Source organism: Eufriesea mexicana, unplaced genomic scaffold, assembly GCF_001483705.2.
Source record: "Eufriesea mexicana isolate 0111107269 unplaced genomic scaffold, ASM148370v2 scaffold3653, whole genome shotgun sequence".
Lineage (NCBI taxonomy): Eukaryota > Metazoa > Arthropoda > Insecta > Hymenoptera > Apidae > Eufriesea > Eufriesea mexicana.
The window spans coordinates 260,027-286,499 of NW_016911671.1; the positions used below are offsets into that span (position 1 = coordinate 260,027).

The 26,473-nt window shown below is 29.8% G+C and overlaps 4 protein-coding genes across 6 annotated transcripts; 1 reads left to right on the top strand and 3 right to left on the bottom strand.

Moving 5' to 3' along the window:
* The first annotated feature begins 1,250 nt into the window (after positions 1 to 1,250).
* LOC108551050 (MAM and LDL-receptor class A domain-containing protein 1) lies at positions 1,251 to 6,681 on the top strand. The gene is made up of 16 exons (XM_017905050.1): positions 1,251 to 1,309; positions 1,365 to 1,455; positions 1,613 to 1,780; positions 1,870 to 2,030; positions 2,112 to 2,268; positions 2,356 to 2,622; positions 3,292 to 3,698; positions 3,768 to 3,965; positions 4,035 to 4,392; positions 4,503 to 4,679; positions 4,734 to 5,160; positions 5,260 to 5,604; positions 5,669 to 5,890; positions 5,953 to 6,341; positions 6,406 to 6,571; positions 6,641 to 6,681. Exons 1-16 carry the CDS (start codon positions 1,251 to 1,253, stop codon positions 6,679 to 6,681), a joined length of 3,633 nt encoding a protein of 1,210 aa, XP_017760539.1.
* Positions 6,682 to 6,863: 182 nt separating this feature from the next.
* Positions 6,864 to 8,438, bottom strand: LOC108551051 (rRNA methyltransferase 3, mitochondrial). The gene is made up of 4 exons (XM_017905051.1): positions 8,068 to 8,438; positions 7,742 to 7,980; positions 7,512 to 7,667; positions 6,864 to 7,423 (listed from the first exon to the last, which is right to left on the bottom strand). The coding sequence occupies exons 1-4, from the start codon at positions 8,382 to 8,384 to the stop codon at positions 6,864 to 6,866; spliced, it is 1,272 nt and encodes a 423-aa protein (XP_017760540.1). The 5' UTR covers positions 8,385 to 8,438.
* A 3,102-nt stretch (positions 8,439 to 11,540) lies between these two features.
* LOC108551088 (uncharacterized) lies at positions 11,541 to 16,403 on the bottom strand. Its single transcript, XM_017905115.1, has 5 exons — positions 16,295 to 16,403; positions 13,708 to 14,011; positions 12,955 to 13,235; positions 12,388 to 12,585; positions 11,541 to 11,886 (listed from the first exon to the last, which is right to left on the bottom strand). Exons 1-5 carry the CDS (start codon positions 16,346 to 16,348, stop codon positions 11,848 to 11,850), a joined length of 876 nt encoding a protein of 291 aa, XP_017760604.1. The 5' UTR covers positions 16,349 to 16,403; the 3' UTR covers positions 11,541 to 11,847.
* A 3,201-nt stretch (positions 16,404 to 19,604) lies between these two features.
* Positions 19,605 to 25,970, bottom strand: LOC108551060 (probable ATP-dependent RNA helicase DDX17). 3 transcript variants are annotated; one of them, XM_017905062.1, is made up of 9 exons: positions 25,939 to 25,970; positions 25,046 to 25,396; positions 24,300 to 24,646; positions 23,993 to 24,224; positions 23,742 to 23,914; positions 23,615 to 23,674; positions 20,316 to 20,558; positions 19,983 to 20,147; positions 19,605 to 19,873 (listed from the first exon to the last, which is right to left on the bottom strand). In XM_017905062.1, the coding sequence occupies exons 1-9, from the start codon at positions 25,953 to 25,955 to the stop codon at positions 19,836 to 19,838; spliced, it is 1,626 nt and encodes a 541-aa protein (XP_017760551.1). In that variant the 5' UTR covers positions 25,956 to 25,970; the 3' UTR covers positions 19,605 to 19,835. The 3 variants fall into 3 exon arrangements, with proteins under 3 accessions (XP_017760551.1, XP_017760550.1, XP_017760549.1); XM_017905061.1 differs by having other exon boundaries at positions 23,993 to 24,239; XM_017905060.1 differs by having other exon boundaries at positions 23,993 to 24,646.
* Positions 25,971 to 26,473: the final 503 nt, after the last annotated feature.

Sequence of the window (26,473 nt, forward strand, 5' to 3'; positions counted from 1 at the left end):
AACAATTAATATATAGAAGTGTTTAAGTTTATTAAGGATGCATCTGCTTTTCTACTTTAAAAACAAGAAATATAATCGACAGAAATGATCACATAAAAGCATCAAGAATTGTTTTCTTTAATTAAAATGTTTTTGGTTTGACGTATGGGTTTAACAATACATCTTATGGGATACTCTGTACATACTGCAGTATCATCTAATTCTGCATTGCACTAGGGTATAAGGTGGTTTGCTTTTTCCATTGAAAGTAAATGTTTTATGAGCGTAATCATCGTTTCAATTTCATTTCGAAATTGTCGATGTGTGCACGAATACTCCGAAACAGAAAAGAACAAACATCGCTCTAACGTGCACATTTTTTGAAAACTGGAATAGCCATATTGTTTCATCAGCAATGTTTCACCTTAACTATGGTCAAGATATTTTTTACAGTCGATTCTTAATTAAGAAACAATTCTTTCCTGTCGTTGTCCAACTATATTAAATTCTCTGCGTGTTCTTGAATGCAATATTTACTGTCATGAAGTATACAATTCAATCAGGTCAACTGCATCATTACACTCTTTTTTTCGTGGTATGATATGATACATCTAAACGCTTTAGGAAAAGATCTTTATTGCGTTATTTGTAAAAAAAAGACAAATAAAACTACTACATGTAATTTAATGCCCGAATTTTCCCTACTTTTCCATGTGCTTTTATTAATATATTTACTAATACATTTTAAAGATTTCAAATAATATTAAAACCATATTTTATAAATTATGAACAAATAAGAATCTGTTTTTGTAAACATTTTTTATAAACAATAATAAATTTACAATCTACGCAGATCATATTTTCGAAATATAATTAAATTTAATGTATGCATTATAAATTGAGAAGAGAATTATATAAAAAATGAAGAAACAATGAATTTGTGAATATTTTTATGTGATTTTATTTGTAGATTCGTAAGCGCGCCATTAAATTCTAAAACTAGTCGAGTCAATAAACTACATCAATTTTATGTTCCTTCACAAGGAGTATTTAATTAATTATTATATTTAATTAACCAGTTTCAAATATTTGACTGTAAATAGAGATTTTTAATATATTAAAAAAAATTCAAAATATAATAATACTCAATCGAGCTATTTGCATTGATCTACCATAGCAAATCTACTGATGCTTGATAAGTGATAGTTGAATTGAGTTGCGAATTTATAATTTAATCTAATTTTTGTTGTTTCTTATTATACTTGTCAAAAATGTCAATCCATACAAGTGATTATGTATTCGTAACATTATTAGGACAAGGCACTTTTGGGTATGTATACATATTAAATTCATTTTTTCATTTATTCATTATCTATTGTTTCTAGATCTGTTTACTTAGTACGACGGAAGAAAGATTCTAAACCGTTCGTAATTAAGGAACAAATTCTTAACAATATAAACTCTTTGCCCTTTGAGGTGAGAAAATTTATTAATTGAAATGGAAAATATTAATTATTTTAAATATTAGGATATCAAAGATTATACATGTCACGATTTTCTATCGTTTATAAAAAAAATACTTTGTTGTAATTATATCTTAAATGTGATTAAATGTATACATATTAATATTTAGAGCATATTAGAAGAAGTCCAATGTTTATATACATTGAGACATCCTAATATAGTAGCCTATTATGGTGCTTGGATAGAAGACAATCACAGTTACATTCTTATGGAATATGCAACGCGGTGTACTCTGAAGGATTTACTAGAAAGATACGAGGCACCACTCAAAGAAGAAGTAAGAATTTAGAAAATAGATCTCACCTTCTTTTCTCTTTACTTATGATATTCTAAATTCAATATATAAATATACATATATTAATTTAGGATGTGCTATATTTATTTTCTCAAATCGTTCTTGGAGTTCATCACATTCATTTCAAAAAGATCCTTCATCGAGATTTGAAACCGGAAAATATAATGTTAACCGGAAGTCGTGGTGATATTGTAAAGATTGGAGACTTTGGCGTGTCGAAAAATTTTAAAGAGTATCATTTATTTCAAAAGAATTATTTCATAAAATTTGTATTAGATTGCCAATAGTATCATGCAATAACATTATTATATAGATTAAAAAATTCATCGATCGTGTGCTGCGCTGGATCATTTTGTTATATGGCTCCAGAAATGTTGAAGGGTCAATCTTACGATCTTAAATGCGATATATGGAGCATGGGTATTATTCTTTATGAAATGGTTACGAAAAGTCATCCCTTCCCTGCTAGGGTAAAGTTAAGTTGATTTAATATAAATTTTAATTAACATAGTTTTTAATTTCATTTCCAGTTTTTTTACATATGTTTAAATTTTCAGACTTTAACAGATATTGTACAAATGATTTGTAAAGAAAAGCCACGACCTCTTCGTAAAGGAACATCAGTATCCATTGTTAATTTGATATCAAAAATGTTAAGAAAACATCCACTCTACCGGCCAAAGACAGATCAATTGGTCCTTTGTCCTTATCTCGTACCTTTTATTGCTCGAATATATTTAAATTTAGGACGAGTATCAAATATTATTGACAAAAATAATGAAAATTTTAGTCCGGATATATTTCTGAAATTTTTAAAGCCACAAGTAATACATAGAATTTTTTAGTTTAAGTATTTATACATTTTTGGAGCAACTAATTTTTTAATTTATATTGAAGTAATTATTATATAATTTTGTATATAATAATACTATATATAATAATAATAATTCTTGCATGCATATGCATGCATTATACAATATTTTTTTTAATAATTACTAATAATTATTACAGTTAGGTAGTTGAATGGAATTGTTCGAGGGACGGTTATCGAACTCGGCTTTTCTGTACTAGGATCAAAAGCGTAACGACAGGAAGTGAAGACCGGAACTGCGGAATGCTCGTTTTATTTCATCACGTGCATACCTTTTGAAAACCGTTCAGTTCGTATTTAGTTAGAGGAATATCATTCCTCTGTGTGTATAAAAGCTGCAATAACTGTGTTACTGACTTTAGAAAATCAGACAACTGTAGTAGAAGTTAAGTGTGAATTTCATATCGTGGGATTTAAGATTCGAAATTTCTTATTTTTATATTTAAAGTACATTAAATAAAATTAAAATTTACAATACAGTACAGATAAAGTAAAACGCTCGTAATCGTTTTCAAGATGGAATATGTATCCAAGAATCAAATTGAAATTCTTTTTATGTAATATCTCAATATTAGAACCTTCTTATACTTTTCTTTAAATACAAATTGTATAAAATACTTGAAAAATGTGGCTAATGTTATTAATATGTTATTGCCTTTATTGGTTGACTTGTGCTTCTTCATGGTATCCTGTGAATCCGATACTCGGAGAGCAAATAGATCTTGTCAGTGCCGCAAACGAAAGTTTTATTCTCAATTGGACCAAGAGTGTAGAAAATGATGAAACCAAAGATGTTTTTGATACTTTTGATACTAATGATGCCTTTAACTCAACACGATTTCCGTTCAACTCCATCGATCGTGATCATGAACTTTCGGATGAGGTAGAACGTATCGAACCTAGACATTGGCCAATTAAACCAGATATTTTATATACTCGAACAATTGCTCATTCTACCACAGAAATACCATTTCCACGAAATCCACTTAATCCATTCACTCTTACGCAAAGAAATTCGTCAACACAAAGGTATCTTTTTAAATTTGTTATAAAGTGCATTAAAGTTTAATAATCTTAGAATATATTTTTCATTTTAAGGTATCCACCGGTCACAGTACCACTACCTACAGCATCAGTGGATGAAGTTTTTTGCGACTTTGGATCATTTCCATCACAGATACTTTGTGAGTGGCAAAATGGTGATAGTGTACTAGATTGGGTAGCAGGAACCGGTATGGGTACTAATTGGATGGGTGGTCCCCCAAGTGATTACACCACTGGTACGATGGAAGGAGGGTATGATTCTTTATACATATATTTTTTAGTTATATTACATATATGTATAATAAAACAAATCTAAATTAGGTATGCCTTTCTTGAAACGTCGCAGTTACCACAAAAAGACGGTAAGACGAAAACTCTAGGAGGACTATTGCATAGCCCTCAGTTAGGGAGCACAGGAGTTGTTGGAACTTGCATCATGTTCAAGTATAGAATGGATGGACTCAGTGTCGCTGGTTTGAGGCTTTTACTTCATGTAGGTACGGATGAATACTCTATAAAAAAGGAACAAACCGAAGAAATTACTCCAGATAACACAACTATTCCATCTTGTAAGCCATTGGAAATTTTCGAGGATCGTATCATTTGGAATGCTCAGTATTATACTTTAGGTGTTTGGCAACAAACTCAAATACTGTACACTTATTCTGAATTACATTCGGTAATTAAGTAATTTTCTTTTCGAATCAATTTTTGTTTTGTGAAAAATGCTATAATTTTTATATTAAAGATATTAAAATCATCACATTGAATCAGAATATTTACTCTTAGTTAATCATCGAAGGAATTCCTGTGGATTCTACTGATCCAGCACGCCTATACAGAGGCTACATTGCCATAGATGACATAGATTTACAGCCAGGTACTTCGTGCATTGGCTTTTGCAATTTTGCTGGTGGATTTTGTGACTGGGCTAATGATGCAGAGGATGACTTTGACTGGACAATCGTAAGTTTATTACCAATTGTATTATCATATATAATAACAGAAACACGTGTACAGAGTCGAGGAAGTGGAAATCCTACAACTGGTCCAGCGATGGATAGTTCAACAGATCGTTCATCAGCTGGGGGATATGCATATATAGATTCTTCATTTCCACGTCGCCCAGGAGATAGGGCACGACTCATTAGCACAAGTTTTCCTCCATCAGGTGCCGATACACCTATGTGTATGCACTTCTGGTTCCACATGTTTGGCTCTGGAATTGGTACCTTAAAATTGTTCGTACGTCATTTTCGTAGTTTGGATGCACCGTTTAGAGAAATTTGGAGCCTGAACGGAAACGCTGGTAGTACCTGGTTTGTTGCTCAAATTACGATCAGTTCTCTGGATGATTTTCAACTTCTTTTTGAAGCATCTGTAGGAAACACTGGAATGGGAGATATTGCTATCGATGATATTTCTTTCACACAAGGATCTTGTCCAAGTAAAAATTTGTAATAAATAATTAGAAAAAAATATTATTCAAAATAAAATAGTTACGATTACTATTGATTTTCGAATATTCATTTAAGTATATTTATAGCTCTACCTCAAGTTGCTGTACCGACACCACGAGATTGTACCTTTGAGATTGATGAGTGTGATTGGATTAATTCTCGAGATCCTGATCGAGTAGAATGGGAAAGAGGGTCAGTACAAGTACTCAGTCCAAGAAACCAACGAAAATTATATAGCAATGGATATACAATCAATCGGAGAAATGAATATTTCCTTGGTTTGGGCCGACCAAGGGGAGGACCTCGATCATCCGGAGGTGGGACAGCACAACTCGTTAGTCGTGAAATGAAAGGCAGTGAGGAACCTTTATGTATTACCTTTTGGTACTTCATGTTTGAATCATTTATTGATTCTACTGGAGCAAGTTTAGGTTTGTATTTCATTACTTCTTTTCAATGTTTAACTATGTATATAATAATAAAGTAAATTTAAAGGGGTACTCCGTATATCTATACAAACGATCGAAGAATCTTCAACTGAATTTAGGCCAATCTGGCAACTGTATAATAACCAAGGACCTACATGGAATTATGCACAAGTCAGTATAAATGAAAAAAAAAGCTTTAATGTAGTTTTTGAAGGTACTTGGGGTCCTAATCGTGCTAGTGGCAGTATTGGCATTGATGATATCTCTTTTTATACTGGTAATTGTTCTGGTAAGTTTTACAATAATTATTTAATTCTATTCTAAAGTAATTACATTATTAATAATGTTTAGTGAAACCAGCTAGTGCATCTATGAGACCAGAAGATTGCAGTTTTGAAAAAGGATTGTGTGGTTGGGAGAATATTACTTCTTCTGAAAACGAGCGTACAGTCACTTGGCAGCGCGCATTTCTTGCTCATCGTCCTGCTCAGTTATTGGATAAAACTTTCGGAGCAACCGGCGATTTCGTTTTCTTTGACATATTTACTACAAATAAACAATCAATAGATGTACGACTTCGATCTCCCATAATACAAACATTGCCTGACGAAGAATCTGTCTGTTTCACTTTTTGGTTTGCTGCCTTCGGTGTTGAAGAATCTACAACGCTACAAGTTATTAAAACAAATATCGACAAAGAATTAAGCACCGACGATGAAAATGATGGAAATCAACAACCTGTAGGTATCTAAAATTCTTTGAATTGTAGGATTTTATAAACAATTAATATTTCATTTATTTTAGTTATGGTCATTAACAGCAAAGGGATTTAACAATCCGAGACCTGTGTGGACTGCTGCACAAGTGACAATAGATACTCGTGTACCATATCGTCTTATTTTAAGAGGAAGTGCTAGCAATGGAGGTTTCGCGATCGATGACATAAAATTTCAACCTCAAACTTGCACAAGTAAGATTTGCTTTAGAGCAAAGTGAAATGGACAGATATATATCATATTTTATTATTTTAATTTTGTAGTTCGACCAGCTGCTGCTCAATTCGTTAGTAGTGGAAGTTAAGGTATCAAAATTCTTAATTATTATCTAGATAGATATTATTCTATTAGTAGATTCTATTTTAATTTTATCTTTTACGAAATTTAAATAAACTAAGATTTGTAAATAATAAATGCAAAGTTTATCCAAAAACAAATATTTATTTGTATTTATTTATATAAATACTTAACATATATTAGGAAAACTTAACAAAAGCTGTCTTTCTTGAGAAATTGTCTTTTAATTTCAAAGATAAGAATACCAAGGGCCACACCAACATTCAAACTATTTACTTCTTTTTCTATAGATATATGAATACGAATACTTTTTCGTTCTTTCAGAAAATTATAACAGTTAAGACTCAAACCTACAGTTTCTCCACTTATAACAATTACAGATTCTTTCTTTGTGTAATCTATAGAATGATAGGGAATAATAGGTAAGTTTAACATAAATTGTTCCAGCACCTTTTTAGTTGTTGGTATTTCTGATTCTGTTTTCTTCCTTGTTTCATCATTATTTGGAAAAAATTTTGTTTTGATATCTTCTGGATCAATATCAAATATTTTTAAACTTGGATGAAGTACATCTGGTGAGTAATTGAACAAATATTTATCACTAAAGTTGCAGTCTGCTATAAAAATGTGACTATCTTCTTCAATCAGTGGTGGAACCTCATCCCATGTTAAAAATGAACGAATAGGTAAGTGAAAATGTGTACCAGCTGCACTTCTTAAAACTTTTGGATCCCATAAATCTACACATCCTAAATAAAAAGGTAGTAAATCTTAATTTAATCCTTTACTTAAAACATTGTTGATGTAATTTACAATTATATATTTTAAATATTATACCTTTAATTAATATTAATTTTTCACAGCTTGCAGCTGCAGCAACTCTCATAATAGACCCTAAATTTCCTGGATCTCTTACATTATCACAAATGATAGTGAGTGGTAATGCATTCTTAGCTGCAGTCTTTTTATATATATCATAAGATTTAAAAATTCCTGTATTATGGGAAGAAATACAATATGTTAAATATTTGTATTGTAGATATATTTAAAATATATAATTTTTATACCTAATAACCCAGGTGAATTGACTACACTAGACCATAACTGAATTGTTTTATATGGAACTTTGTATAATGGAACTCCTTCAGGTAATTCTAATTGTTCTATATCCAATGAATCATTAAAAATTATTGCACTTGGTATCAAACCAAATTTTAAAGCATCTTTGATTAATCTGTGTCCTTCTAAAATTATCTCGTTAGCTTTTTCTGCCTTCTTTCTTGATTTAAGTTTAGATAACAAAGACCTAAAGTAACCAGTTTTAAAATAATTCTTTTTACTTTTTGTGTAATGTTATGATTCTATCTGAGATTATAATGAATAAACGACATACGTTACAATACTATTATTTTTCCAAAGTTTGGTAGATATATTACTTTTTACAGTCATTTGAGTATTTTCACTTTCTGTTTTCTGAGAAATCTTTTGTTTAGTTTCTCTTGATTTTTTTCTAGGAAATGTCTTTTGTTGAGGAATTTGTGGTTTATTAGTATCTTCATAATCGTAAAGTTTATCTTCGTTAACAATCGCAACAGGTTTTCGACTAACCCATCTTGCATAGGTTCGTGTAATAGTCAAATTAACTGTAGGTAATGTTTTTATGTATCGAAGAGGTCGAATAGTATTATGTATAACATTGAAAAATACCATTATTAACGTGTGTAAAATTTCTGTTGTATGATGTTTATGACTTATAATATTTATTTTAATGCCAACAAATGTATAACTTTTTATTGATCTCGTAAAGTATTGAAAATATTGAAAACATTTTAATGAAAGTATTTTTTTTAATTATGCCTATTATTTACACAAATTAACTTAAAAATATACACACTAATTTTCAATACAAAATACAATAGAATACACGAGGCTCATTGGAATTTTACAGTAAAGTTTCACACTAGTAGATGTCGACACTTGTCAATGAAACAGTTCTGTGTTCAATACTCAAATGATATCTGGATATATATATCTAAATATTGTGACATTGTACAAAATGTTAATCTTTTTCAGTTTTACAGTTTTATATTCACGCTTTATTAAGATTAAATGATGTGATTGTGTAATTAATGCAAGTCATATTCGAACCTACATCATAATATTTTAAAATTAAAAAATAGTAGTTCATAAAATTTCTGTATTTATATCCATTATCAGATTTATAGAGATCAAATTTTTTTGTTTTATGTATTAATTTATGTATGTATTTAAATTTTGTTTGATATTTTAATTATTACATTGATAATACTTTTATCAAAAGGTATTATTTGTTTGTAGAATGCTTTTTTATGAATAAATTACTATTACGATAAGGAAAAAATTACTGGATGCTATATGGATTAAATAATTTAACAATATGAATTTGGTGATGCATTGGGATAATATGGTAAATGTAAAAAGTCACGAATTCAATTTGCCATAGCTAATAATATTATAGATATATTTTAAACATAAAATAAATATAGAATGAAATGAACAATTATGACAGGAAATTCGAAGCATATTTTCTCTAATTTGTTAGTTGAAATTTCAAAGACATGTCAGTCTAAGTATCAAATGTAATAATTCAAAATACATGCATTAAAATTCAGAGTAAACAAAATAAATTGTTATAGTACATTCTTATTAATTTACATTAGAAAAAATTTGATACTTTGACTCACATGTCTTTCACACCTTAAATTAATTCATTTTAGTTTACATAAATATACTATTTCTAACATCATTCAGGATATAGTTCTTCTTTTGATAATTCCACATGTATAGACGTTTACGTGTTGTTGTACACACTTGAAGAACAGAATTCTCACATTAAAATAGTCAAAACAAAGTAAAAATAGTTTGTAATCTGTATACAAAAAGATTTTAACCAGTCTCTAGTTTTGGACATCAGGCATTGATTCTACTATTGAAGAATCTTGGCCAGAGGGATCCATTCTTTTAAACTTAATCAATACAATGAACATAGTAATAGTCATGATAGCATAACAAATATATATTATATATATTTGTGTACTTTGATATGCATATATGTTGTGTGGTTTTAACTGTGCATACATGTAACATGCATGTGTGTTTCCTTTGTTATGTATTCATATATGCAGTATATGCACATGTCGTATTCAAATAGGTGTATACAAGTATAAAGTATTTATAGTCAAATATGAGAACCGCGGTTGGTATCAAACCGTACCGTATAATCGTTCAGTTTTTTGGTTTTTGTACGCGTCGTAGGAGCTGAAAGTGATTAATTCTCAGCATGAGATATGAATTAAGCCACGTAAATATCTGTTTTTAACCTACTTAATTTTTTGTTATACGATTACAAGAAACGTTTATATTTATTGTCTTTATATAATTATATACCCTTAAGCTCTTATTATTGGCTTATAACCTCTAATAGCAAATTAATGAGATAGAGAAAATTTATTCTTTCAAAGTTTTTTGGTTCGTATAAATAAGGTATTCTTTCTATGTTATATTCATGCAATAATTCTTATTCTTGATATGTTTATCTAACATAAATTTGTTGAAAGAGTAATAAAAATATTTTATTGTAAGTTAGAATCTACTGTTCAAATTTTGCGGGTAATCGATTGAGTGCTTAAGGGTTCAAAGTCATATCGATTGTACGTATAATCGATACATATAATGTTCATGATACAAGTACGTTGAACAAATATTTATGGTACGTTTGCATTTTCTTTTTTTTTCAAGAATTTTATTTTTGCGCGTAAGTATTACAACATTCTACTTTTCACATAAAATTGAAATTGTATCCGCGTCGATTATACGTACAGACGACAATATCTCTTAAGAGTAATTATTGTCTTCGGTACAGTTCCGTTGATTATGCTTTATTATCTCTTAACTTAAGTATATATATTAAATATATATATGTATATATTGATAATATCAATATAATATCAATATATATATTGTCAAAATTTTCAAAATATTAGTCTTTCTATTTTATTGTCCAAGTTCAAATGAGGCGGAGAAAACCAGAACATAATCGCTTGATCTTCATTCTTATACTTTAATTTAAATATCGATTTCAATATTGTTATTTGGATTATCTATTATTAAACGGTTTTATTTTGGAAGGAAAAAAATCGGAGCTTCCTCGGAAAAAATGTGTACAGAATGACTATTTATGTAATCATTAATTTTCGAAATAATACGCCGAATTTAAGTAAGTACTTAACTTAGGTGTAAACTATTATAATTTCATTTCAACAAAGTCTGAATTAATAGTATAATTTGAATAACATTCAACTTTGATTTAACTTCAACTTTTAAAAGGAGAAAAATTTATATTGTATTACACTATAAATGATATATATTATTCCCTCTCTTTGTTTTTAATTTCATACTATCTTCTTATCTTCATAGTGTAACAAAAGTGTAGATGGTAAATAAACAAATTATAATGTTATTTCTTCCCTTTTGAAAATTTCAATCAATTTGCAATGAATGGTTGTAGTATAATATAAGAGTTTGTATGTTTATCCGTTTAATAATTTTAAAAAAGTAAGCAATAGTTCGCTCGTGTTTTCCCCGCTCAGCGGCGTAAAAGTACGATTACGTCACTGCTGCAGCCATTTTCTGAGATAGTATTAAATTTATATATTTGAAAGATTCTACACAGGCGGCGGCCATGGCCGCGCAATTAAATCTGTGCAAGTTTAAACGAATTAAGAAAATATACATTCTGTAGCGTTGCCACGTATCAAGCCATTTCTGATTACGACTTTCCAACGATTCACTTTATTTATTGACTTCCATTTATTTCGGCATAGATAACATGTTGGATGAATCAAGATAACGCAGATATCGCGGTTTGAGATTCAAATGTAAGACAACGAAAGTCTTAAGGACAATTTTCGAGGACGACGGAGGAGGACAACGAAAGATCAGTCCGCAAAGGGACGATACTCACTGCCATAAACACAAGAATTTGGCTTACGCAAATTTTCGGATGACGAGAAATGTCAGAAAAGCAGATGCAAATCTTTTGTGTCCTGTTGCGTGCAAACGTATCGAAAAAACGGATACGTTAATCCATAGAATAGGTTCCTTATTTGGGAGACATCGGCAGTCCGTTGAGATACTAACGCGATAAGTATTCGCGGGACTGAAATCCACTCCTCTGCAAACATTCATTGTTATAAATTATTAAGATACGCTGTCATTGATAAGAAAAATAATGTATAACTATATCTTAACTCATTAGAGATTTTATTATAAAAACGATACTCGAAGGTTAGTATAGTAGACTACTGATTCTTTTCTTTAACTTAAGCCAATGTCGAATTTAATTTTTTTACATTTTTTTCTTTTTCTTTCAAGTTTTGTAAATACCGATTGAAAAGTAGCATCATCGGTCTTGGATGATTATTGGTGATGTATGAGTCAGGATGTTATATAGCATTTTATGCGTTTCAATTATTTTCAAGTGAGTTGAACTTATTTTTTATTTAATTTTATACATTTATCTATGTAATTGAAAACGTATTAACTAATCGAAATAATTGTCATTAGCGTATTTCCAATTATACTATGGGTTCGAAGATTTCAAAGATACACAATTATCTTCTACATAGTTCTTCATTGAAATATAGTAAGGATTTCATTATCGTTTGTTACTTACCGACCAGACTTGACCATTGTTCGGCACATTCGATGTATATCGTCCCTGACCAAATTCATAATTAATTTTCGTTGGGATTTGTAGTGCCGACTTCGAAAATTGTTTTCGAGGTTGTTGAATATCAAAAGGATGCTCATCATTTATGGAATCTTTTAAAGTTGATGTCTTTTCTGCGAGATTTTCAACTCTGTGTTGTTTCTAAAAGTTAATCATTTGTTTCTTATTTTTATCCATATAAAATTAGAATTATTGTTTTAGATAATGTTATGAATAATTAATATATTGCCAATCGTTCGAGTAGATCTTATAGTTCGAATAGATCTACTTTATGATACATAATATATTTCACTTTTATACTTCTGCGTAATATTTCGTATTCTAAGAAAATTTTCTTATAACATTGTTAGAAAGATGCGAAGGATTTTTAATTAACAATTTTTCTGAAAATTAATTAGATGATTCTGGAAATCATATATATGTGACTCGGTCGGTTGGCAATTTCATTCATTGTTAATGGTATTCGCAAATATCATGTTTATCTGTATTGTATTTAACTCTATTATTAACCTGTAGTTCACGAGCGCGTTCATTGTGAAGTAATTCCTTCAAATACTGAAATCTGCCAGCTTGAGGGACTTGTGACATACGATGGAAACCACCACCGACCATACGGAAGTTGTCCATTAATTTTCGTCTTGGCGATGGTGGATAAGAATTAATTGTTCCGTAAAAGCGCGTGCTTTTGTCGTAAAGTCGTGGTGGGTGCCGCATTCCATTTCTTAATCTGCTACCCGCTGGTGCTTTATGAACCATCCTTCCATAAATTGGAGCGTTTCCTGCCAACCTTCCTATACATCATTCTCAGGTAAAATGAACAATATTTAATAAAAAACATTGTCCTTAGTGATAAGAGGATGTTATTATATAAATAATTTTACAGATTCGTTGTATTTATATTAAAAGTTTAATTTTTGTTAATGAATTTAAAGTTGCAAATATTATATAGCTCTTAATTAATTTGTTTTAAGATGTTGTATATTTTTTTCTGATTAATAATAATTTATATAGGCGCTCCTCTGATCACTTTGAATAGCAGTAGTATAAGTAGGACATAAGTCGGACATTACTTTGCGTTACTCGGTATTACAATTAATACCAGTTTCCAAATAATTTTATTATCTGTTACGTAATTTGAAATCATTTCTTTTCTACAATTTTCATTAAAACATCCTATTGTACTTCTTTTAGCTAATGTAAACAATGTTAATGGACATGTAGACTATATGTACATTATAAACAACCACCACAAGATTGTCTTACCTCGATAGTTAAGGGAGAGTTTGGAGCGTTCAGAATATGACTTCCAGTCGTTATACGAAAATGGATCGTGATAAAGAGGGTATCCGGTACTGGTTTTAGCAGCTCTGCTTTGACGTTTGGTGTACCTCCACATTGCCCTCAATTCGTCGCATGTCGGCTCGGTCAGGCCAACGTGCTTCTCGGCGATGTCGCCGGTGTTCCCCGATTGCGCCGAGATCGAATCGATGTATCGTATACCGGCCACGAAAGGGCTGCTTGAATACGCTAACACGAAGGCGGTCCATACGGCCACGGTACGCATTTTCTACGGAATAAAATGTATGTATTCAGATGCAAGATTCAATTTGAGATACCAGAGACTGATTTTGCGTACATCATGATTTATATAGAAAATATTCTCATTGATGCTAAGGTAGATGTCCTTATCAGGATTACAAATATGTTATAAGTCGATATAATAAGAATTTAACTTTTATTGCTATCAAGTAAGGTGTCTAAGACAAATTAGTGATTGTTTCTTATTATGTTCTTTTTGTTGTTGACTATTAATGTTATTATAGCGCTGATTAAATCAAGATTATTAATAGGGTTTAATTCAAAACATTTTGTATGTATACTCTTCAGATATTAAATTGAAAGAATTTAAAAATTAGTGAACTTAGATAGATAACACAAAAGGTAAAATTTGTGATGAAGTATGCCGAAGTAAAGACTTTCAGAAAAGGAAAAATTATATATCGTAAAGTTAAACAAACCTCCTTTTTCAAATAATAAAGATTTTATCGAACATATATAGTCTTATATAGTGTATTTATAAAATTAATAAGTTTAGTAGGATTATTGTTAGGTAAATAGATATTTCACTCGATTTTTTATGGATGTTTATATATTTACTTAGTTATGATTGGTAACTCAGTTACTTGGATTAGTAAACTTTCTTGGATTAATAGATTACAAATTCTTTTTCATGTTTAACGAAATATAAAATATAATCAGTTTCAATATTCATGTCCTGGAATTTCAATTATGAATAATGTATATTTCTTCATTAACTCATTAACTGAATATTTAAGAATAGTCTACAGCACGAATTAGTTTTTATTCTTTTTCATTTCGCTTAAAAACAATTATTGAAACAATAGATTATGATTCCTTTTAAAAATGTATATCTCTTATTTCGAAAAGTGGTTTTCTAAAAAAGGTACAACTAGTGTTCAAATAATTATTATATATTAAATTTTCTAAGAATGTATTATAGAAATTAATTTTAAGAGTGATATAAGTCAGAGAATTAGGATATAACACACACACACATGAATATATATATATATATAATCGTTTATCACTTCAAAAAAAATTATAAAATATGTCAAATAAATATATATATGAATATATATATGAATATATATATATATATATATTCATATATATATTCATATATATATTTATTTGACATATTTTATAATTTTTTTTGAAGTGATAAACGATTAAACAAAATTCATTCGGTATTACATATTACTTGTTTTTCTATCCACTGCCTTTAATTAATTGTATTGTTTGCATTATTATTACTATTATTATTATTGATTATTATTTAATGTATAGTCACCGCATTTGGATAAAATTGACTTTTTTGCAAATTCTTGGAAAAAACAATGACAACATTTTTATTCAACTTTAATAATTTAAATAACTCTCCGTCAGTGTCCCTTTATTAAATATTAACATGTATTTCCTTACAAGTATTATAGATGAATGAAAAGTTGAAACTAAAGGATACAAAATTAAGATTAAATCATTTGAATGAGATATCCGAAACTTGAAGATTGTTTAATTTTTGAGAAATGTGTAAGTAACAAGAAATTTATTTTTATTAAAATTAATAACAGTATACCACACATATATTTTTCTTATATTTCCTCTTTTTACAAAGAAAATTTAGCTGCTTTTCGTTACTAGCTCTAACAGCTGTTTCTCGAATATATCTTTCTTACTCACCGTTCCACCTTTAATAGATGTATTTCAACTGATTCAAATATGAAAAATTACCTTTTTCAGTATATGTCAATGCTGACATCTCCAAACATCTATTTATCGCTTCAACAAGTTTGTCATTTCAAAAAACTTGGAATAAATCAAGAAAAAGAAGTTTGCAAAGAGCCTAACAGTAAAAGAAGATATATAAGAATTGTCAGGTTTCACTTATTGCTTATTAATACGTGACAGACATTATTTTCCTAATCCTTAAAATGTCGTTCATAGTTAGTAAAGCATCAAGTATAAATGAAGGAAGAAAAGCGTAAGTATATACTTATAACACTGACCGTCAAATACACGTTGTCAGGATATTGGTGGTCAAGCAGCGAAACTACGAGGGAAAAACGTTTTTCACTGGGAACTTCGATAAATCAAGGGGAGCAGCGAACGAGAGAGCAAGCAAAGAACGAGTCGCATGAATGGAGCCAGCGGACACACGGGGTGGAGAACGAGGATGAGAGAGAGAAACAGTGAGGGTGCCAAGGAAGGAAGGAGGTCAAGAGTGGAACGAAGAGAAACTGGTGAATGAACGAGAGTCAGATTCACTAACCTGCCAGTCCACGCAGTCCGGAAACCGAGGAGCAACTGAGAGAGGTGGTATCATCGAGGCAACTATTCGCCTTCCTTTGCTGCCCCCTCTTCCACATCATACCCCTTCGTTCGTTTCAACCCCTCTACGCGAGTTCTATCAAGCCCCCTCTCTTCCTTTTTCTTTATATACCAAAAAGAGCTTTTTGACAGGACATTTTTTAAAAGTTCACTTATAAAAATTCTCTTAACAGCCCTTATATTTTCCTATTCTCTCTATCATATTTATGACTTTATTGTTTCTTTTACAAATTTTTATTTTCTGCAATTAGTTTGTTGCCATTCTATTCAGTGGTTGTAATGTGAATTAATAATTTAGAACGTATTGTACTCATAGTAATAGAAAGAAAGTATCTATATTATATAATATAATAATGAACAATAACTTTTTTTTATCTTTGTAGGATTACTTTCTATAGAAGTTTTTTCTTGCAGTCTTCTTAATTTTACTTATTTTTTATCTCTTCTGATCTGATATTTTATTTGTAACTTTAAATAACACATTGTCTTATGATGTAGTTAAACTGTTCTATTGGGTTTAATGAATATGATATTATTTAATACTTCAGCTAAGTAATTTAACCAATTTAATTAAGTAATTTTAACCAATTTCGATACATTATATCATATTCTTTGAATCTCTGTAATCACTGTATTAAAATTTCTCAACATACATCAAAATAGTATTATTATTCTAAGTATATTACGTATTTTATAAGAAGTAAATTAATTTAAAGAAAAAAATCGTTATTTGTAGTCATCAATTCGAATGTTTCAGACGTGAGAGTTATCATGTTGTAGGGCTAGGGTGGCAGATCACGAACAAGCTTACGCTAAGTTCCGGTCCGCCTGCGCAACAAGTTTCTCCCTGGGACTTAAAATCGTTGTAGCCTGTACCTTCAACCTAAATGAGAAATAGTTGCATCACTGAGTTATCCAATTTGTCAAAAAATTAATATTACATTCTTTGTGACTCTATTTGTTATAAAACAAAATTAGAAATTCATGTTTTATATTTATTTCTAATGGCACACAATGCTAGCCTATGTGTATATAGCTAAACTAAATTTAACAATAAAGCCTTAAATATATCTAAATTTATAGAAAATATGTTTAAATTTCCATTAAAGTAACGATTTGTTAAATTTGTGAAATTAATTAATAAAATAATTTTAGGTATTAATTTGGGAACCTACGTGGCTGACTATTGCAAAACTAAACTACTTGATGCTTCACAAGTTAATTTGAAATGAATATATTTTTCGTTTCAATCAAACAAAATCTAAAATTCAATGCCGTAGTAGACAAAGAAACTAATGGACATTTCTCCATCGCTCGATATCTCTCATTTCTTCATATCTCAATGAAGAATCATTATTGTTTCAGTACAGGTAGTTTTATCGGAATGGAATAATCAACGCAAACAATGGCTTCTTGGTCTTTCAGCAGCATCGACAGTTCTAAATTAACAAACTCCTTATTGGGAAAATTAAATTTCAAACTTTTAAGGATCTTCCAAAGTAAAAAATTTTAAACTTTGCAAATATTTAAGTTTCTGCTTACTTTAACATGATTCATCGGTCTTCGAAAATAATGTTAAGAAAAGAACCAAGCACAGAAACGAGTTTACGTAAAAAATGTGAAGCATGAACTTTTTGAAAAGCATGGGGGTAAATGTCAGTTTTCAGGTAAAGTGGTTGTGCTTGCATTCGTGCGTATAATCGAAGACAGGGGTGGAACCCCCTCTCTTGTTAGTCACCCACAGCATTCCAGTAATCGGGCTACCGTCCCTCTTCTTCACTCCCTTTCCCCTCGATCTTTCAAGGCTCCTTCCCCTCCGCTAACCCCGTGTCACGGCAGTGCGGCTGCTGAATGATCGAAAGTGGGGGTAACTCATCTCTCCTCTAACCACCCACGCAATCAATAGCAGCCTTGCTGCTTCTACTGAATGGACTCTGCCCTCCACGGCCTCCGCTGCTCTTCGTCTGCTTTGAGCCGGCTTCTATCCCTTCTCACCCTCACTCTATCGATTACTACGCCCTTGCCATGCGATTTTGCGGGGGGCCGCTCTATCGACCCATCCACCTGTATTACAGTTCATTCATAAATCTTTGCTGCTTTTCACCCGCGATTGCAGGCTGTTTCTTCCCCCGATTATTTATCTGTAAAATTGTATTGCATAAGTTTCGCATTTGTACGTTCGTTTGCTGCTTATTTAGGATTCATAAATGTTAAAATTTGCAAATGCAAAAAGAAACACGTGTACAAATTTTGAAGTACTTTAGATTACTGTGTGTTATTACTGTAGTAATATTAAATTGACAAATGACTCTTCTGAAAATGTAACTTTGCTGTTCATACATTGCAATTTTATTCCAATATCTGAATCAAAATTATTTAATGAAAGTGTCTATTTTGGTATTATAGACATCTACTTAATAACGTAAAAGCAGATGTGGATATTATTCGATAGAGTGATTTTATAGACATCTTTCATTCATTTAGAATCCAATCACATCATAATTGAGACAATGAAGATATGCTTCAATAAATATTTGTTTGACGTCAATTGCGTAGGCATGAAACGATTAGGACTTTTATTAACAAAAAATTCGTACTCTTCGAAGAATCGAATTAATATAATATTTTTTTCTTGTTAGGAAATAAAGAAATAAAAATATAATATGAGTACAAGGATAGGAGAAAATAAATAAATATTTATTTATTTATAAAATGAATAAATAAATTCTTAAATAGTTAATAAATTCATTTATTACATTTCTGTTAAATACTGTACATTATTTTATCAATTTTAAATGCTCAAATACGTGTACGAATTAATTACTAGTAAGCACTAGATGTCTACAATTAATCATCATACTACAAACTGTGGGACCTTCGAATCCAGAACAGATTTTTTTAGGTGATTTATCTAACTAAACTCACACTGCTGCTTATATAAATCTAACTTGTATTATCGAATGTTGCAACGATCATTATAAAACATATACGTAGTACAATATGTGAATATAGTAACTTCACATTTTGATGCAATGTTTATTTGACATATTTGAAATTTAGGATGTAAACTAAGGAAAAATTTTATAAATACAGAAATATTCCGGAATATCGATACGAATTATTTCGTATCCGATACATATAAAGTAATTTGATTTGAAAATTATCTTTTCATTTCGATAGATTAGTTAATTCATCTTGAGTTTATTTAAAATAAAAAGTACGCGTTATAATATTCGATTAATCACGTCGTCCTATTACATTCTGCGGAAGTATATTCGTTTGTTGGAAACATTCATCTTATATTTCTAAAATAATCTACCTGTAATGCACAAGACCTATACGTAATACGTCACACGACGTTTACGTAAGTGGAACACCAATATTACAATTTATATGACGTGTATCAAGTGTGTACTTTAAAAGAGACGTAAAAAAACATGAAATATATGCAATTAGTTTGGTCCTTAACTGCTCGTGGAAGATCATCTCTCGCTACTCCAGTAGCTTTTACCGATAACTTCTGTAAACATGCAAGCCTTTTTATACAATATAAGATTTCTAAATCTGACATAGAAATTATGGAAAAATAATTGAATGCGTTAGCATAATGTGAACATACCGTTACTTACCTGTACGATTGCTAACAGGACTGCGACTTCGGGAATAACTCCGACTGTAACTCCGACGATTACCACGACCATTGTGCTCCCGACTGTGACTTCGACTTCTACTTCTCGAGTAGCTACGATCTTTCCCATTCCGGCCACCTCGAGACCGCCATCTATTTCTTCCACCTAAATATAAACAATTAATTAGCATTCGCTCAATACGTTTAACACTATAATGATCAAATGGAGGAAATTAAATGTTCTATTGTGTTCAAAGTAATAAGATATCTATCTTTTATGATCATTTATAAAGTTTAAAATTTATAAATAACCCCTAGAAAAATATGTAAATACCTCTATGCCTGCCATATCCACCACTTTTACTATCGGCAAGTTCCAGTAACTTTGGATTGATAACTTGATTCGCTTCTTTTAATACCTGGATTAGGTCATTAGCCTTATTCGAATTATTAGGTGTAAAAAAGGTATATGCGGTACCAGTTTTTTGCCGACGACCTGTTCGACCGATTCGATGAACATAATCTTCCGAACAAGAAGGATAGTCAAAATTGATGACAAACTTGACGTCTTCAACGTCTGAAATAAAGCATATGTATTAGCTGTTAATCACTAAAAGTATCCGCCTCCCAGACAGACATCAGTTAAGATAATAGTATTGCAAGACGTACATAAAATATCGAATTAAATATCAATCATTTATTTTAAAGAAATGTTTAGATTAAAATACGCTCTCCAAAAGGTAGTACTAGGATCATTTACCTATAAAACTGGTTAGCTAAGGATATCTTGTAAATTTATCTGATTATATGCCTTAAGCAAGTTACAATATAAAAAGAAAAAGGGAAAAGAAAACTAAAACAGAAAATGAAATCTTATAAAACATTTCATTTAAAACTTCTCCAAAAATAAATATTTGCCTGTATTGTTAATTTTACTTGTATAATAAAATTCAAAGTACCAAATAAGAAACTTTTCTTTAGAGAGCGTTTCAAATAGAATATTAAGTGCTGAAATAAATTTCCTCGCAAAAACAATTCTGGTTTTTTCATATACCAAAAATATTATTTTTGTTAATATACACCATTTAAATATTTTACATATCTTGTGAAAAAAGGTAGTAAAATTTTTCATTTCATAAAGATACATGATTTGAAATATACATTATATTATCCATTGTTTTATTCATTGTAATAAGTATTGTACATTTGTAAATATAACAAACAAGCAAGAAAAACATTTAAGAAAAATAAAACCAGAATTGCTATACATAAAACCTTATTTCATACGATAGTTAGTATAATGTGAATATGTAATGATATAGTTATCATAAAGGATTCAGAAGGATAAGGAAAATGTAAATTCAAGTGGATATAAGAGTGATATATGTGTATATGTATATAAAAATATACATATATGTATACATACACATACAGAATGTTGGATAAAATATGGGCTGTGTGAAATATTAGAAATTCTTGAATTAAAAACAAGAAAGCTCTTGATACTTTGCATGACCATTAATCAACAACTTTTTAAATTTATATATAATACATAGAGGATAATTCATAGTATAAAATAATCTCTGACATGTTTATTATTGATAAACAATAAAAACAATAAAGAAAGAACAACAACATATAAAGTTGATAAATGATGATTACTAGAAAATACCAAGAATTAACTTGTTTTTGATTCAAGAATTTCTTATACATTCCAGTATATCACATTTTACAAAACATTTTGTTAGATATGTATATACAGAAAGTGTAAATATTGAGACCTCTAGAAAAATACATTTGAACTATACCACATCTTTTTGAAAATCTAAGATGTTTTTGATTAAATAAAATGTTGAGCAATTCTTAGTAAAGAAGTTATTATATAATTGAAATTATTTTAATATATTTTTAAATATAGAAACGAATTAAATAAATGCAACTAGATATAGATCTAAACAATAGTATCTTCTAAACTAATAATTACACAACATTTAAATATTGTATAAAACTTCTTTTTAATCAAAAATTATCTTAAATTTTATCGAAGAAGAATGTTATATAATCAAATTGCTTTTCTTCTGGTTGGCTTAGAAACTGTAATTATTGAAATATATATATACATATATATGTATGTATGTATGTATGTATATATATACGGTTTTATATATATATATATATAAACATATATATATAGCGATTAATTTAAGATTACTGTTATACTAAAATTAGGCAGTGGGTGAGTGTCGCTAGCAACGTACGGGCAGGGCCTGGCTGTTTGCGCTCGCTCCAGCTACAGCCTCCGCCATTCTGTTGCTACAGGGCACACTTAGAGGCTCTGGCATCAGCTACCATGCCACCGCCTCATTGGACCGTTGTTGGGTCTGATTAGCTTGAGCGGCCAGCGCAGGGGATTCTATTCTGGCAACAACGACTTGGCCAGCCCAGATGGCGTACAGCGTAGCGTAGAACTGATATCCAGTATGTAGGAGGTAAAGTAGATCCCGATTTGGCCCGGACTGGCCCTTCACGGAATTGACGTATAGAGGCACGCGTCGCAGCCAGCGCAGACAATGCAAACCAGTGCACCACCGAACAAACAGGCGGCGGGCACCCCCAATTTGCTTTGCATTACCCGGCGTGGGTCTGCGCGCAATGTGCCTCTGCAATACAAACAAAGATCCAACCGCGTTAGGTACATGTTTATCTCATTATCTTCCTGTGTTCAATATGAATTTTGTATTACAGTATTTTTTTTTTTTGGTTTTCTGTTCTATCTTTTTTATCAAATATGTTCAACAGAATTCTGAAATTCTTTATGAAAATAACACTTTACATTTCCACTATGAAATGTGCAAGTTCTTATTCATGACTTTAAAATTTATTTACTTCTTTTTTAACTAGATAAATTGCTTTTGTACCTTTATAAATTAATAGCTATAATGCTTGCCGAATACATGAATTTCAATTCACCTTTACGACTTTTCTTTCATGTATTATTTAAAAAATTATTACCTTTAGCAAAAAGTGAGGAAGCAAAATAAACACAAATATTAGAAATGCTGAATGAACCATGTTATGCATTCAGGAAACAATCTATAATTTAAATTGGACTTGTAATTTTCAAATTAATATTTTCTATTAACAATTATCTATTAATATCTAACATTTTGAAAAATGTTATTTAACTATAAATTGTAGCTTTCAATGACTTTATTTGTTAATATTCAAGACAAAAAGTTCTTAGTTTTCAATATTATTTTTTTTCAAAGCATAAAGTGGTTCAAGTATAGATCAATGAAACCTTGTTCTGACTATATATATATGACTCACTTATGTTAAATTTACTAAGCTATACATTGCTAAGAAATAGTAGTATCAAAAGAAATTATATTTATGATATATTTGATTTTCAGTTAGCAAGTACAATATTAATAAATATATATACATATTTAATTACTGTACTTTTAATAATTAATAATATTGCATCAGAACAAGATATCTTTTATATTGCAGTAATTATTAAGCTCACTGGTAGAAATATGATTTAGAGCAATTCATTCTCCATACCAAAGGAAAATGATCAATGATACTTGATCTTATTACTTTATTAAATTATAACAATCATTTACTTACCAAGACCACGAGCAGCAACATCTGTTGCAACAAGAATCGGTGCTTTTCCTGATCTAAAATCTAAAAATACAACATAAAATTTAATTTTGATTATAACATAATTTGCTATACACTTAATAATATTTACCTTGTAAAACCCAATCCCTTTCTTGTTGCGTCTTGTCACCATGTATGCAAACGGCCGGCCACCCATCTCTCTTCATTTTTCTCGTTATTTCATCTACTCTACGTTTTGTTTCAATAAATACTATAGTTTTGTTCTCACTTTCTGCCATTATTTCTTTTAAAAGTGTACTTAATCTACAATTGAAAGTAAAATTAGACATCAATTTTTATATGGCTTTTTTTACAATTTTTTAAATATATTTAATTCCTTACTTATTTTCTTTTTCATAATCTTGACATACATCAATAATTTGTAATATATTATGATTTGCAGCTAATTGCAGAGATCCAACATTAATTTGAGCATAATCTTTTAGAAAATCTTCAGCTAAATTTTTTACTTCCTTGGGCCATGTAGCAGACCACATTAATGTCTGTCTATCTGGTCTAATTTGTTCTATGATTTTTCTAATTTGAGGCTCAAATCCCATATCTAACATTCTATCTGCTTCATCCAATACTAAATATGTACACCTCTTTAAATTTGTACGCCCAGATTCAAGAAAATCTAGTAACCTACCAGGTGTAGCTATAACAATCTCTACACCACCATCTAAATCTCTAGCCTGTGCACCTTTTGGTGCTCCACCATACAGACAAGTATTTCTGATACCAGAGGAATGACCAAAATCATCAGCAACTTGCTGAATTTGTTGTGCAAGTTCTCGTGTTGGGGCTAGAACTAAAGCAATAGGTCCATCTTTTCGACCTAACTTAGGTTGACTATTAATGTGAACAATTGCAGGAAGTATATAAGACAGTGTTTTTCCAGAACCAGTTGATGCAATTCCTACCATGTCTCTTCCACTTAAAGCAATTGGCCAACCTTGTGCTTGTATTGATGTAGGTTCAGTAAAACCTTGTCGTCTGAAAATAATAAATAACAGCAACTCTTTTATAATCTGTTGAATGAAATGGCCTATATTCTATAATATATAAAAGCTTAATTTAAGTTTTCCAATATTTAGTTTAATTATTTTGATATAATATTAGTTCTCTGTTTTTTTTTCTTATTTTCTTAAAATCCTAACAATGTCAGCTCCATTCTTACTTGATCTGATGAAAGTTAAATTTTCAGAATAAGCAAGTTTTAAGTTTTGACAGTATTCTTGACAATATACAACATGTCATCACATACTGGATATTTGTTCTAAACTTAAGAAACAAATTCTAATATCATAATTGTAAAATAATTACTCTTTGTAACTGTTAAAACATTTGGAGCATTTTTATTCTAAACAGACTTATTACTTTAAAAGTACTTACTTAATTTCTTTTAGAACATAATCTGGGAAACCCGTTTCTTCAAATGTAAATACAGGGTTAGGTATATTTTTCCCCTTTAATGTTATTTCTTTTTCACTTCTGTATTGTTCAACTACACGTGGATCACGGTTTTGAACTGCATCATGTGGTACATAAAAATCTTTTTTAAAAGGTTCTAATCGACTCAAATCCCATCGTGGTTTTCTTAAATTTGCTCCAGGTTGTCCACGACTATTTCTGCCACCACCTCGATCTCTACCTCCACTGCTACCCCAATTTCTTCTATCTCGTGGTGATCTACTACGAGATCTACTACGAGATCTACGTCTCCTATCCCTATCACGACTACGACTAAAATAAAATATATAAGAATCATTAACATTATATAATATTATAACTCATTACAAGTATTAATACTTTATATTGCTAATATAATATTCACCTTTTAAGCAGAAGGTGTATATGGAATTATAAAAATAAAAACAAAAATATTTTTATCATTGTTTAATATTTTTATTGCATTTGCAATATATAAAATTTGCAACAAGCTTAATTAACTTGTGGAATTATAAAAATTTGAATTTTTCCATTAATTTTAGAAATATAAATTACTTTAAATTTTGTCGTATATATAAGCTATAAATTTCTTCCAAAATCTATACCAAAAACATGTGGAAGGTTATAATTGTTACAAATATATTACAAATGCTTTAGGATTTCATTTTATTTTTTTTTTAATTTATATTGTTTATTTTGTATACAATTCTTTTCTACTTTACTGCATAAACAATTGCAATTCAATTACATTCATTTTAAGTATGCGATATTAATGCTGAACACTCAGCATATTGATAACATATATCTTCACATATCTATATACATGCACGGCTTACCTCCTGTAGCGACCCATGTTCAATTTTTTCTTAGTTTCCTTCTTCTTTTATTACAATACTCCACTACTAATAATAATTACTCAAACACAAAAAATACGAGATATCATGTAAGTTATAAAATCTAACTCCAATCAAAAGACGTAAATGAAAGCGGTTCTTATACCACAAACGACACAATCACAAGAAGAACGTTGCTACCGTAAAATTTTTAACGCATGCGCGACAATAAATGAAATCTATCTTTCAATAATCATATTTTATTCAATTTTATAAAAAAATATAAGATTTATACAATACTCTCTAAATTATAATTATTCATTTATCAATATTATCATAAAAGTTTATACATTTGAGATTTTATTTCATCATATTGTTTTAAATTTATTGCGAACAATTCTGTAACAGAACTTCCATTTTTAACTTAAAAACATATATATATAAGAAATATTTATTAATAACAAGAATTTTTATGTTTCCAAGAAGCATATTTTCAATACTTGGATTTTTATTTTCACCTTATAAAATTTCATTCTTC

Coding starts and splice junctions, on each gene's coding strand:
- LOC108551050 (XM_017905050.1), top strand. CDS start 1,251: ATGTCAATCCATACAAGTGATTATGTATTCGTAACATTATTAGGACAA. Junction 1,456..1,612: donor TAAACTCTTTGCCCTTTGAG/GTGAGAAAATTT, acceptor ATTAATATTTAG/AGCATATTAGAAGAAGTCCA. Junction 2,269..2,355: donor GTCATCCCTTCCCTGCTAGG/GTAAAGTTAAGT, acceptor TTAAATTTTCAG/ACTTTAACAGATATTGTACA.
- LOC108551051 (XM_017905051.1), bottom strand. CDS start 8,384: ATGGTATTTTTCAATGTTATACATAATACTATTCGACCTCTTCGATAC. Junction 7,981..8,067: donor AAAAATAATAGTATTGTAAC/GTATGTCGTTTA, acceptor TGGTTACTTTAG/GTCTTTGTTATCTAAACTTA. Junction 7,424..7,511: donor AAAATTAATATTAATTAAAG/GTATAATATTTA, acceptor CTTTTTATTTAG/GATGTGTAGATTTATGGGAT.
- LOC108551088 (XM_017905115.1), bottom strand. CDS start 16,348: ATGATACCACCTCTCTCAGTTGCTCCTCGGTTTCCGGACTGCGTGGAC. Junction 14,012..16,294: donor CGGACTGCGTGGACTGGCAG/GTTAGTGAATCT, acceptor TTTATTCCGTAG/AAAATGCGTACCGTGGCCGT. Junction 12,586..12,954: donor AACGCGCTCGTGAACTACAG/GTTAATAATAGA, acceptor ATTAACTTTTAG/AAACAACACAGAGTTGAAAA.
- LOC108551060 (XM_017905060.1), bottom strand. Junction 23,915..23,992: donor GATTATGAAAAAGAAAATAA/GTAAGGAATTAA, acceptor TTTCAATTGTAG/ATTAAGTACACTTTTAAAAG. Junction 20,559..23,614: donor TGTTGCTGCTCGTGGTCTTG/GTAAGTAAATGA, acceptor GCTTTATTTCAG/ACGTTGAAGACGTCAAGTTT.